This window comes from Spea bombifrons, chromosome 8 (genome assembly GCF_027358695.1).
Source record: "Spea bombifrons isolate aSpeBom1 chromosome 8, aSpeBom1.2.pri, whole genome shotgun sequence".
Taxonomy (NCBI): Eukaryota; Metazoa; Chordata; class Amphibia; order Anura; family Pelobatidae; genus Spea; species Spea bombifrons.
In genome coordinates, this window is record NC_071094.1 from 26,449,885 (window position 1) to 26,463,976 (window position 14,092).

The 14,092-nt window shown below is 37.1% G+C and overlaps 1 protein-coding gene across 1 annotated transcript in view; it reads left to right on the plus strand.

The window, feature by feature from the left end:
• The window catches only part of TRPC5 (transient receptor potential cation channel subfamily C member 5), a 95,787-nt gene that overhangs the window by 68,573 nt on the left and 13,122 nt on the right, over nucleotides 1-14,092 (plus strand). The window contains exons 6-8 of the mRNA XM_053472779.1: nucleotides 3,246-3,385; nucleotides 5,584-5,906; nucleotides 10,535-10,730. Of these exons, the coding sequence (XP_053328754.1) occupies nucleotides 3,246-3,385; nucleotides 5,584-5,906; nucleotides 10,535-10,730 (659 nt within the window). The remainder of the gene's footprint in view (nucleotides 1-3,245; nucleotides 3,386-5,583; nucleotides 5,907-10,534; nucleotides 10,731-14,092) is intronic.

Sequence of the window (14,092 nt, forward strand, 5' to 3'; positions counted from 1 at the left end):
TTTACAGGTTTCAGAGTTTGAGAACATCATTTAGGCTGTTGTAGCACATTTAACATGTCATGACCACTAGAACACTCTAGGTCTGCAGATGACAGCAAGGAATGAGCTTTCACTGAAATACAATTACTCTTTGCCGCAGCTCTTCCTCACAGCCACAAAGTGGTTAATGCATTTGTACCCAGCCTGCTAATCTTGCCTTGCTCAGGAGATAATCCACTGTAAGAATAATTATAATTCATATTTTATGAAGCTCTTAAGCCCTTTGTCGCTGTAGGGTGAGCCATGCTCTCATCTTGAAGGGTTCGTGTGCTTTACTCCTGTCCATACCTTAGCTGCCAGCCAGGAATAGAAATCCATCCGTATCTTCCCACTGCAGGGCTGTTTTTATGTCTCTGTGCATTTGTCTTTCTTTGATTGATCAGCGTATGTTTTTTGCTCGTCTTCTTGCAGGCTCCTCCAAGCTAACATTTGTGTTTGTTTATTTGCTTTCCAATGTCAAACATACATATTAATGTGAGTATATTTGCCAGGGCAAACATGGCATCGGCTGCTCCGTTCACATTATACTGACCTAATTTTCTTTAATTATTCCATAATGTGCTTTTACCCTTTCTGTGCCAGATAGACACGCTTGTTAAAATGTGTCTCTGGTAAAGTTATGCAATACTGGACCATCTCGCATTGGTTTACATTGTAGACTCCTGTATAACATAACTAGAATTTGTGCCATCTTTATATAATAATATATAAATAAGTAGCCAGGTTTGGTTTAATTGTACCAAATAAAAAACAGTGACATACACTTCTTAAGTCAATATATGAGTGTATGCATTTATGGAGATACATGTTATACACGTTCCAATATTTAAAATTGCCAGTGAGGGACACTGTTGGTTTAAGGCTTGTTTAAGGGTGTGGTTTGAGGCACAGCAAGAATCAGCAAGAAATCAGTGAACACCAAGTAAAAACTACATAAAAGCCCCCATCTCAGGTATAAATATTGGGGATTCTATTACACTATAAGGCCATGTATTGCTTAGCGGACCAGTACCACAAAGTATGCCAGTTTTGTGGAAAAGTGGTACAAAGGCGTGGGAGACAGAGGGATTTTGGTCCCGAAGATGACTAGGGACAATTGAGTATTTGTGTGGTTTATTCTGCTGTCTTTTTGACAGTCAATAGAAAGTGACATCCCTCACCTTATAACTCATTATCATTGCCAACACCAAATTCTGGTGACACAAAGGCATCTGGGTGTGTTTCAAAAGATTTTACTCATTTTAGTTTATGCAAGTTATTTATACACTCATATGCACTTTATACACTCACATATAGATAAAACATATTTAAATGTATTTTAATGTTAACCTTGATTCTCCTAGTACAGAACAAAAGTGAAAAGGGTGATGCATAATTTTGATACTCTTAGCATAATTCAATGAATTAAAAATTTGCATGTCCTCACCAGCAACTTGCAAAAATTTAACACAAGCCCCACTCCTCGCAATATACATATGTTTAAAAAAGTTTTGAAAAAAATAATGAAAAAAAGGAAACAGAAGGCAGGAGTAATACATTAAAAGCTGGGTTTGTCTTCCCCAGCTGTACCCCTATTACCCCATTCTCCCACTTAGTCCAATTTGTGCAAGTTTTCTCCCATGCACTTCCACTTAAGCTCACCTGTTTATGCTGTTTTACAGCATAAACATCTAGTCTAGTTGTCATCTTCTAACCATGTATTTAGAGCATAAGAGCAGCCATACATGAGAACTTCCCAGTGTTGGTTGCGCAAAGCTGTCCCTTCTCAGGGTGTGTGTGTCTGTAATAAATGGGCAAGGCAAGCCCGACTAGTCTAAAGGGGAGTGAATGGAGAGTAGGTAAGAGATGGTGGACTTCGCACTTTGCTGTAATTTAAATTCATAAATTTAATTTTAACGCATAACTGTCAACCACATTTTTATTTCATGCTGTTATATTATTTCGTTGCTATCATTCACTTTTTCATTTCCATGTAACCTTGCAACTCCGGGCTAGCAAGTTCAACTTGCAAATTGCAATCCTGAAACACATTTGGAAGGATTATTTTGATCTATCTACCAGAGTTCAGAATACCAATATGCAGCTGTAACACTGTCATTTTGTGAAGTCTGTGCTTTTATCTTGTAATGTAGTTAAAAAAAGAATTACATTAAAAAGGGTGAAATGTCACTTCTATCACACTCTTTGTAGCATTATAGAGATACAAATCTGTACTTCTGTCCTGGACATTTATATGAAGCAATAGCGTCATATAGCTATAGTGTCTGTACAAAACTGGTAATTTTTTATATGTATTTGTAATACTTGTCTTTATAAAATTATAAAAATGAAAGTATTTCTTCATCTTTCTGAACTATTCTTCTACAAAAAAATGTAGAAAAACACATAGACAACCATTTTATTATACAATTTCTGTTTAAAATTGGGTATTTACTAGACTTGTAAACTCTTCATGTTCGTCTTCGTGGGGGAAAAAATCTTCTTATTCCATGAATATTTCCCCGTTCCTGTGTTCGGTTTGGGCGAATATTTGTGTACATTTTTCGTGTTCGTTTGGCGCTAGGATTTTAAAGGTCCGTACGAGCAACTCCATTGAAGTACAGCTGCTCTTGATTGGTTCATGTCAGACAAGCCCCCTGCTGGCGACCAATAGAGTTGCTCGTACAGACCTTTAACGCCTGACGGAGAAACTCGGCCTGGGGTAAAGGTCTGAAACCAGGCCGAGTTTCGCCGTCAGGAGTTAAAGGTCAAACCGCCGCCATGTTCATTTTTTTCGGTACTTGGCCTGAACAACGAAAATGCACTCCTTTGTGTTCTTTTTCATGTTCGCCCGAATACGAATGCACAATTTTAGTATTTACTAAAACGATTATTGTACCCAAATTAAACTCACTGGGCTCCTAATAAATATTTTAATTCATCCCAAAACATTTTCAGTGGGGTTGAGGTCAGGACTGTGCGGGCCAGTCATGTTCTTCCACACCAAACTCTGCAAAGCATGTCTCTATTGACCTTGTTTTGCGCACAGGGCACACTCATGGTTGAACAGAAACGGATCTTCCCTGAACCGGTGCCACAAAGTTAGAAGCATAGAACTGGAATTAAAACTCTTTATCCGGGCTCCACCAAACTTTACAGTAGGGACTATGCATTCCGTAGGAAGCTTAGGTTGGAAAACATTATTATTTGTTTTTGTTTCTCAACAGGTTTCATATGGGGTGAAATAAAAGAGATGTGGGATGGAGGCTTTACTGAATATGTACATGATTGGTGGAACCTCATGGATTTTGCTATGAATTCCCTCTACCTTGCAACCATCTCCCTCAAAATTGTAGCATATGTTAAGGTAAGAAATGTGTCCTTGCCTATAGTGTTTAACAATAATTTAACGCATGCTGTTCCTATACTACACTATTTGTACAGTATATTGTGTAACGTGCTAAGAATAATTTGTATATTAGCCACAGGGCTAACATTCCCAACTGTACAAGGCAAATCGAGAAACAAAATACAAAAATGTTCTAAATGTTTGCAATTATTAAGGCAGAATAAACTTTTATATTATAAATTGTGTTGAAATATTGACTAAAAAGTTCTACTTATATTATGACTGCATTGCTGATCATAGTATTGGTAGTATGCTGAGCCATGCAGTCATAATATAAATAGGTAGCCGTTGGAGTGGAAATTGTGTACTTTTGTCATCTGCATGAAAGCCTTATCCTTCATTAGATGACTGCTTGTAAAAACAGGGTTTTTTTTTTCAAAAGCAGTGTTTTGGCCAAAGCAAACAATTCGGATAACTTAGGAAAAATTACAATAAATTCAAGATTACAGTCTTAAATAGATGTTGCAAAAGAGGGTGGTAAAAGAACACTGCTTATTGCCTGTGTTACAAGGAGGTGTTATATCCTCGTTGTCTGTACCCGCTGCTTTAATTCTGTTTTGATATTGGTTTTCTGCAGAACTGACCTCTTACAGGCTACACTGCTGGAAGGGTTATTAATCACTCTATACGGCTGGTGTGAAATTAATACACTATAAATATCAATAATAATTCCATGATATATTAGTTACATTTCTCAGTTACTTCTTTGTTTACTGGTGTGTAATAAATGAAGTCATACTAAGGATCAATGCATTATAAAGTTCAAAGCATACAGTACTAGGGTAGTGTTTTCCCATAAGAAAAACTCCATAATGTTCTTGGCACCAGCAAAGCCAGAAGGTTCGTCTACAATTGTTAGGTGAGTGGGTTGTATACGTTTTCCAATGTTAAAAACATGAATTATAGATTCTAAAAATCTATTAATTAAATTAAAGGGAAAGTTCACTTAAGTGGTAAAATGTAGCCATACTTTGTATAAAGTAGATGATGAGGAAAATGCAAATGTTTAGTTCGGTAATTAGACTAATATGTGGGGCCAACATATCATAGGCCAAAACCTAAGCTTTAAAGATTCCAGGAATCTTAGACTCTGTTGCATTTAATAAAATCAGAACTGCTAGGTAGAGAGTACATTCTCTGGTGCTGAGACACTACAGGCCCTTACCACACCAATAACTAAATATTAAAATAATTAAAATGAAAACAAAACATTGTAGATGTGGCACAAAAGGAGCAGGAGCACATCATATAAAAAGCACAATGCATCCTTAAAGCTGGCCATGGCGAGACTAGTATTTAGTCCTACTCAGTTGCCTTACATGATGCATCTGAAATGTACAGGCAATTATCTAGTTGGTCAAGGAAATAAAACTGCAGCTTCTCACTAAATAACTCAGCACCTAGATCACATAGTTAGTGAATACGTTTGCCTGATGACAACTGATAAACCAAACCATACACAATAAGACACAATAAACTAACTTTGTTACAGTATGATAATCAGGATGGACCTCAAATTACACTGTATCTTGGTCAGGAATGTGCTTCTGAGGTTCTGCTATGTCGCCAAGAAAGTAGGACTAAGTGATAGACCAACCTCTTACCATGCCATACCCAGATAAATGGAAAAACACTCTAATGCTTTTAAGCACTGACAATAGTGTCATTTTATGAAAGGGTGTCTCTACTTTAGTGAATTCTTCAAATATATTTCATGTTACGTTAGTAAGCATATTTTCAGTTTTACTATACCAGGTCTCATTTAAGAGACTTTCAGTTGAAGGGCATACGTCATGGCTAGTAAGACATACTGAACAATGTCAGGCTGATTTGCAGGTATAAAACACAGACTTACAGCTACTGGACAAGCTGTTACCTGTCTGAGTACTTTTTCTGTCCACTAAAAATCCAATATCTGTTTTGAAACTGGGTTGAAACCTTAATCTACTTGTTGTTTTGACCTTGTACAATAGGCCTGCTGAAATAAGTCAGACTCTAGTTCTTCATTACAAGAAAATGATGACATTTCCCAAGGCAGACAGGCAATGCTTCCATTGATTAAATTCACTATTTGGCACCAGCCCTAGGACAGTTTTGTGTGTGTATGTGTGATTCATCATAGATAATTTATCATGTTTCTCTGTTTACTCCCTTAGTACAATGGCTCACGGCCAAGAGAAGAATGGGATATGTGGCACCCCACACTTATTGCTGAAGCCCTCTTTGCAATATCCAATATTCTTAGTTCCCTGCGCCTCATCTCCTTGTTCACTGCAAATTCCCACCTTGGCCCTCTCCAAATTTCACTGGGAAGGATGCTGCTGGACATTCTCAAATTCCTCTTCATTTACTGCCTGGTGCTTTTGGCCTTTGCCAATGGACTAAACCAACTTTACTTTTATTATGAGACTAGTGCCTCCGAGGAACCCAAAAACTGCAAAGGAATCAGATGTGAGAAACAGAACAATGCCTTTTCCACGTAAGTAATTGCTTTATAAAAGTTCTTCACATGTTTATATTCACCAGAAGACTGCAGCTTGCACATTTTACTGGTAGTTTGGTGAAGTGACTCTTAGTGATTTAACTATGCGTTACGAAGGTCCATTGTGTTCCTTCCAGGAAAACAATGTCAGAGTTGGCCTTTTGTAATACACAATTAATGTGGTAAGAGAAATGTTGTAACCTACCTACAACTATTTGCTTAGTGAATAGATCCTGTCAAAAGAACCTGATATTCAGGAGTGTAAGATGCTCTGCATCTCATACTTTTTACTCTTTCTTCTAGACTCACCCCACCTGTGAATGGATGGGGACACATAACCATCAGGGGATAGTATCAAAAGACTAAGAACATGAGGCCCTAAACAAATAATTACACCCTGGAACTACTGTCAGAAATAATTCAAATTATCTTGAATTTGGCAACAGATTTGACAGCAATTTGACAGAGTGATGAGTTCTATGGGTTGCATTTTGTCACTGCTCATCAGATATACTAAGAGCCAAATTCAGACCACATCGACGTGAGAATCTAGTTTAACAGCCAAGTCCACAATTAAAAAACCTGTGAGTAACAGTTTTAGAATAAACATCTAAGTGCAAATCTTTAGCCAAATGGGGTGCCTTGTATACCAGCCTAACTAGCTGCTTGAACCTGCCGTCTGTAGGATTAACACTATATTTGGCACTTGTTTGCTGTATAACAATGTTGCTGACCCAGTGTACTGTATTTGACTTGCGAATCTTTGGTTTGGTTGGGTTGCATTTGTGAGTTTAGTTAGAATTCGTTTGCAGCAGGTTAAATTAGTTGCATTGCCTGAAAAGGAAGAAATACTGAATAATTATAGTAAAAACTCAGACCAATCAAAATCAAATCAGGGATGTTCAGCCAGCCTTTTTTCACTCCATATGTATTTTTACTACCTGCATACAACGGAAATTGTTGTCCATAACAGCTGGAGTGCCCCAGAATGTTTATCCTAGGACAATATCTAGAAGAGGCTTATTAAGTCTGAGCATGTATGCAAACATTCATGATTCTGCATCATAACCATTTTTGGAAAAATGCCACATTTTCCCTCAACATTATGAGTTGTTTCTCGGAGATACGATTACTAACATGTTTCTGTAACCTGAATTCTGTTTATCATGTAATTTCTGTTAACATTGCAGTCAGCTTTAATATGAAGGCTTGTGGCATTCAGGTGTGACTCATGATACATTTTGGTTCCTCATTGGTGGAGATACCTTCAGATCTGAATTAGCAGTATATAAATATTTAATAAAAAAGCACTATGAAATGTATACCTTGGATGACACATTCATTTTTTAAAGTTAGTTAAAGGTACACTTCATGCACCTTAGTTTAAATTTTCATGTTGTCTCCCTTGCAAATGCAAAGGATTTTTATTAACTTTTCCAGGTGGTTTCCAAGAGGTTGAACAGTCAAAATCATTGCAGATGCATAGTTTAATCACTAAGATGAAAATTGTCTCGTCCACGCAAATAGCTTTTTCAAGTTGGTTGTTTGGCTGCTTGCAGGTAGTCCGGGTAAGAAAATCAAGCCAATTCTCACATGACATAAAGACCACAGAATAACTGAGCAGTTAACAATGTGGCACGTCATGGCATTTAATGAGCAAGAGAAGTTGCATCTCACAAGATGGTGGCGCCCACTAAAAATTTACAAGTTCCCAAAAGGGTCTCTCCAGACCAGTCCTGCAAACTCTACAGGACGTGCAATGAATCATGCAAGTCAATGGAGCCCAGTTTACCAGCTTTTACAATATGATTTTACTAATATATATGTTAAAAAAATAGAGATGTTGTAACATGTAAAAATATTTCTCCAGTGATGTCACCATCAGGGAAACCATTCAGTTCAAAAAATATAAAAAAATATAAAAAGTTTAGCATTTTTAGCACTGTATTTTGCCAAAAATTCTGGTATGGGAAGAGTTAAAATACTAGCAAGTGAAATAGTCATGGGGTTTGATGGGGTAAATTGAATTGTCCAGGATCAAAGATTGGAAAGAGTACTAGCTCCTTGGGTACACTAAATGAAAGAGAAGAAAATTACAGTTCAACACGAGCACCGCAAAAGCCTCAGTCGCAAAGGGTACAAAAAGGAAAAAAACAGCGTGGTCCTTAAGGGGTTAATCCTTAAACAGAAGAGAAATTAGGGGAGGCAGAGGCCAATTTTCGTCCTTTTTATGGATTAAATGAATGTTTCTGTGGTCTGCACTACATATGAGGATTGCATTGATTTTCGTACCCAAACTACCTGCAAGCAAACTTCAAGACTTGAACATCCCCATTAGAGCATAAACCATAGGACGTACTATTATGTTCTTGGTCATCTAGACCATGGTTTATAGGCGATAGTAGTATGTCCTATGGTTACAAAGAGATGTCCTGTTGTTACAAAGAAGAACAGCTATGACCATTCATATAAAGACATTGCCATATAAATACATACACACGATCCAAACTCCTACCAGCACAGAGTATCACTGCTAATGTGATTGCGAGCTCTGCTTGTGAAAAGAAAAGATTCAGAGCTACTGTGCCAGGATCTGGCACAGTAGCTCTTTATCTTTTCATAAGCAGAGGCATAGAGCTTCCTATTTTACCAAATGTAACATGTGACTACAAAATGAGCTTCTACTGGTTGGTCCTGTTACTTCTCCCATTGCTCATCATGCTCAAGAAATGATATCTATCGCTGCAAACACCTCTGCTGCAGAAGTGTTCCCCCATGCACCAAGTGGCCTTTATCTTTACCCCTACATCACCTAGCACAAGAACTGTGTTAGTGTTGTCTAGAGCAGGCACCTACATGAAATACATAACACAGCAGCAAATATACAGCTAATGGGGGCCCCTTGGCAGCAGGGAGCGCTGCTAATATACCCCTCCTTCAAAGACATTAGTATATGTCCCTGGAAACAGCTAGAGATTTACATGTGCTTCTCGGCATATATCAGACCTAAGGGACATCAGGATCTAAGAAAAAAATGTCGAGACTCATATTCAGATGACTGTGTACCCTTTTTAATGGCAACTCAGTTTTGTTTGTTTTTACAAACACCAAGTAAACATTTGTCTCAAATACAGTGCATAGGTTAGACACCCTAAATCTTGTTTATATGAAAGCAGTGCTTATTTTATCAACTATGAATATGGCATCATCCACCTCTACGATTATTATGGCTCGTTGTGCCCTTTCCACCAGCTGTAGCACGGAGGTACCTACTAACATCACAAACATGAAACAGAAATCCACCCCCACCAAAAGCCTAAGTATCTTCTATCTCACACTGATTAAAGACTCTGCCAGCTTTGTTTGCACAGGGCTAACACTGATTTTAGCTGAATTCTGCTCGGAACAAACAAAACAAAAAAAAGATGATAGCTGCTGCCCTTCTCACAATAGGGACATTGCTAGGCTTAAATGTCATGTTCAGGGAATTGGCGATTAAATTCATTTAGGTGAGTAGCCTAAGTGATAATTATCAGCTTTCCAGCTGTCACAAACAAAGGGCCAGGGATTAACCCCACTCATTTTACAGCGGCGTGTAAATCAAATTTCCGAATGTCATGTTACTAGATAAATTCTACAATAATTCTTCATGTGCTCCGTTTGGGAAATGCTTCATCTGACACTCGTCTGCCCATCTATTTACTTAACAAACAATTTCCCGTGCCAACAGGCCCTCTTTTTCCAGTAGGAGAGCAGTTAAAGCATTGATTATACAGCTTGTCTAGACGCTGGTTAATTCCTGCCAAACGATGTTCTCTCCTTTTAATGGCTCTGAAATACATGATGCAGGATGTATCCACAGAACGTTGTCACTTCAGCTTGCAGTTCCCAAGGAGAAGACGTCTGTTTTGCCAAGTGAACTCTGTTTCCAAACCTGCACCATCACAAACACTTTGCTGCAAAGCAAGCAGACGTACCACAAAAATATAACCCTCTAGCAGTGGCTCTGCTAAGAAGTTTAAAGAAAGATGGCAGCCTATTCAGCCGTGACAAGTGCAGAGATGCTGAGTTCACTGTTTCACTAAGTTTCCCAAGACTCAGCAGTAAATCTTTTCTAGACAGTGTTTATAATAGTGTTTTCTGTGCAGTATTCTGGTTGATTTGCGCTATCGTTCAGTGTTTCTATGATTATTTGTATTCAATTATGCCGTTATTAATTAATTATCCATTTACCATCGCAACTAAATGGAGCAAAGAAATGTGAGATTTTTGAAAATCTGGATTTGAGAGTGAAAGTTGGAAAGGTTTTTATCAGAATTGGGTCAGTTCACTAAGAAGTGAAATCATAACTTGAGGTGAAACTTAACTTGATTGACCAGACTCAACTGCAGTTGTATGCAAACAACTCATCTATTCACTTGCAAACAAAGCTTTAGTGGCTAGTCCCTAGAAAGTATCTGAAGCCGCAGGGAACAGTATCTTAAGTAGAATGTTTATTTTATTGAAGTGATTGTTACGTCCGTTTATTCGATATAACACTCAGGAGCATAGTGGTGTTTAAATGTTCCTAGTAATTTTCAATGTATTCTGTCTAAAGATCAAATTACTATACTTTTTTTTTTCAGCCTTTTTGAGACACTCCAGTCCTTGTTCTGGTCGGTGTTTGGTCTTCTCAACTTGTATGTTACTAATGTAAAAGCACGCCATGAATTTACAGAGTTTGTCGGAGCCACAATGTTTGGAACATACAACGTCATCTCCTTGGTTGTGTTACTCAACATGCTTATAGCCATGATGAACAACTCCTACCAGCTCATTGCGGTAAGTAATGTTACACACTTTATTTTTCTTTTCTCCTCCATGTTGATATTTTCTGTTGTTTCGCCCTTTTGAAGAAAATCTCACGCTTCCTTTGTAAGTAGTGAACTCCTCATAAAATTATAGATACATTTTAGATCTTTGTTTAGGAAAGTTCTAGAACCATTTAATACCAGAACTTTTGTTTAGTTTTTTTTTTTTAGAGAAGTACATGATCATTTTTATCCTGTGACCATAGTATTTTTAGTGTGGGAGAGCACTTGAATATTTTTTCTTCTTACTGTTAGAGAATACCAGATTATCCTGATTATGTAAGAATAGCAGAACAATTCTGGACCGTAACAAAATATTTTTTTAGAAGAGTACCAGGACCTTCTTATTTTATATGTAGGCTGAAAAATATTATTTATTCTATGTAATGGAACTGGAAACATTTTTATTATGCATGTAGCAGTCAACTGTAACCTATCTATACTATGTGTATGAGACTATTGGAACCTTTATATCCAACAAGTATCAACAAGCTGTACACAGAGCTTGTTATGCTACAAATAAGGTAATCCCAGAAACTTTACTGTAGTGTAGAAGACTACATCTTAGGGACATGTTATCTTTGATTTTTAAAAATATCCAAACCTGTTTGTCTTATATGACTAGAGTACTCAGTTGGAAGAAATGATAATATAAATCATGAGACATGTGACAACTAGTTAATGTATCTCTTTCAATAATACATTAGTGTATCCTGTACAATACAGCATATTTAACACAAAGTCTTGTCCTTTGTGTATTAGGTATTGATCATTTATTGGTACAGAAACTATATTCAGCATTAAATTAAAATTAGTTCTAAACAATATACATCATGTGAAAGAGTCCACTGTGAATTTTTAAAATGCTGCTTAATGATTTTTATTTTACTAGAATAGACACATAAATGTGGTGTTTAACATTAACTGTACCTTCATGGGGTTCTATCAATGATCGCAGAGTGCCCAGGGCATTAATACTTAATGGGTTTATTCCTATCTCCATTTGTATCTTCCAGGAGTTGACATTTTCTAATAAGAATAATAATAATAAAATTCTACTTACGACGAGTTCTAGAGTCAACATTTGGGCTTTTACAGTGAGCACCTCATGAATCCTCCATGGAAAACCACCATCTCTGTAATTTGTCACAGTGCAATAAAGAAACCTTAGCATTTTAACTCATCATACTGGACAGGGCTGGGTAGTGAATTAAGTTTGAATATTTAAATTATTACCTGCATACACCTCTAAGTGAATAACATCTCTGGTGGTCCTTCTTCTAGTCATGTGCTTTATTCCCTTTTGATTGTGGTAGACAACAGAGCCTCAATCATAAACAGATATCAGGGATGGTCTGGCTAAAAGGTGCCTATTTATGACTTTCTAGGTCATGTAAATACATGACCTATGTTACTGTGCTTAGGACTCCTCTCTTTAACCAAGTATGGCTGATACCTTTGTTCTTTCCTGACAGTTGCCCTTGTGGATAGTCTTCCAATGAGAGGTCAAATGTTAAACTAGATTCTCTCATACAATGCCTACACTTTTCTTGTTTTAAATGTACTAAAAATCCCCTTTTCAGATTAAAATAAGTAATATTAACAGGTTCTCATAAATTAGTAGGTATCTTGTTTCCTAGACAATCATTATCTGCCCTCAGAATGGAAAACAAAGAGTTTTAACAAACATCTTAGCATTGACATTTCACATGAAATGGCAATGAAGGGTAATGATTGTACAATGTAATATTTTTTAGGATATGTACCATAGCATTAGATGACAGTTGAGCCTTTGTATGCACACAGCATTAAACAAATCTATATTTTCACATGGATGACTTTAATCATGCGACCTCGTTTGCTTGAATAGTTAAATGATACCTTTTTTCTATTCTTCAATTGCCATCTATTTTAGCATATGGCCATATTCCTAGTGGCACATTGCCCATGCTCATTACTTTTTTCATAATCAGGATAACAGCTAAAAATACTATTTGTTATTTGAACATTTTCTCTTTACAGAATAGCTTTAAAGAAAGTGGGTAACTCATTATGTTTGAGAAAAAAAGATGTTTATTCCAACATAAAGCATTTTAATCTTAGTCTGGATTGAAATCTACTGTATACATGAGTTGTTAATCTAAGGTATTAGAAGAAATGTCATAAACACAAATAATTAATACAAATCTACAATGACCTACAAGTGGAAATTGATATTTTCTCTATACAGCTATAGAGGTATCTAAAATTTATAGTCTATTATTTCTTAAATAGAGGATGTAATTTGAAATGCTTGTGTTTGATAGACTTGTGTGCGAGGCCCAAAATCATTTCAATTCATGTTAGGTTTATTAGTTTTCGGAGAGCAAATTTATTTCCCTGCCCTTTTGGTTCGGAAAAAATCGGAGGGCTTTTTTTTATTCGGAAACAAAATTTGTTACCCCCTGTACTCCCCCCTAGGTATTTCTGTCCCCTGCCCTTTTCCCTCTAGTCCTCTCTCTACTTATTCTCCACATCCTTTTTTGCCCTCGTTGCCCTGTGTGTGCCCTTGCCCTCTCCCTTTACTTTGTATCTACCCCACACCTGCTCACTCACTTTCTTCAGTCGCTGTCTGGTCTCCTCTGATCCCTCTTAGCAGCTGCAGAGAAGATACTGACAGGAGAGATGGGAGGTAAGACAAGTGAGGGGGAGCAGGTCAGCGTGTGAGAGAGTATACAGCTGCAGAGAAGACACAGGGGAGAGCGGGGTGGTGCTTGTGTAGTGTACAGAGTGCCTGCAATAGAAGCTGCCCTAAATTATAACATGACAGTTGGTTGTCTATAGATGTACATGAATCTTAACAACATTTCCAATGTTTTGTCATTTGTTTTCGTTTGTTTCATTGGGCACTCTCCTCTTTAGTTTGCAAGAATCCAAATGCATCTAGTTGTTTTAAACTTTTATGGATGTGATAAAATGCATCAGTGAAAAGTGGACCTGTAGGATTAGGATAGGCCAAGGAGGACAGTATAGGTTGCTCTCTAGCAAGAGTAATGGGTAAGTTAGTTAACAACAATCTTATCTATGTGTGAGTCTTTAGTAATGTACTTATTGATCGATGATCCAGAGGTAACAAATCAAATGGGATAAATGTGATGTCATTATAGAAGATATAAGCTTGCCTGTTGCTTAATGTATTTTTTTATATATTGCATTCCTGGGGATATTTAGACTTATAGCTGAATTACCAAATTTCCCCATGTATAAGATGCTCCCATGTATAAGACTTACCTTAATTTTGGGGCCCGAAATTTGAAAAAATATATATTACATAAAGTTATTGTACTGGCTGCC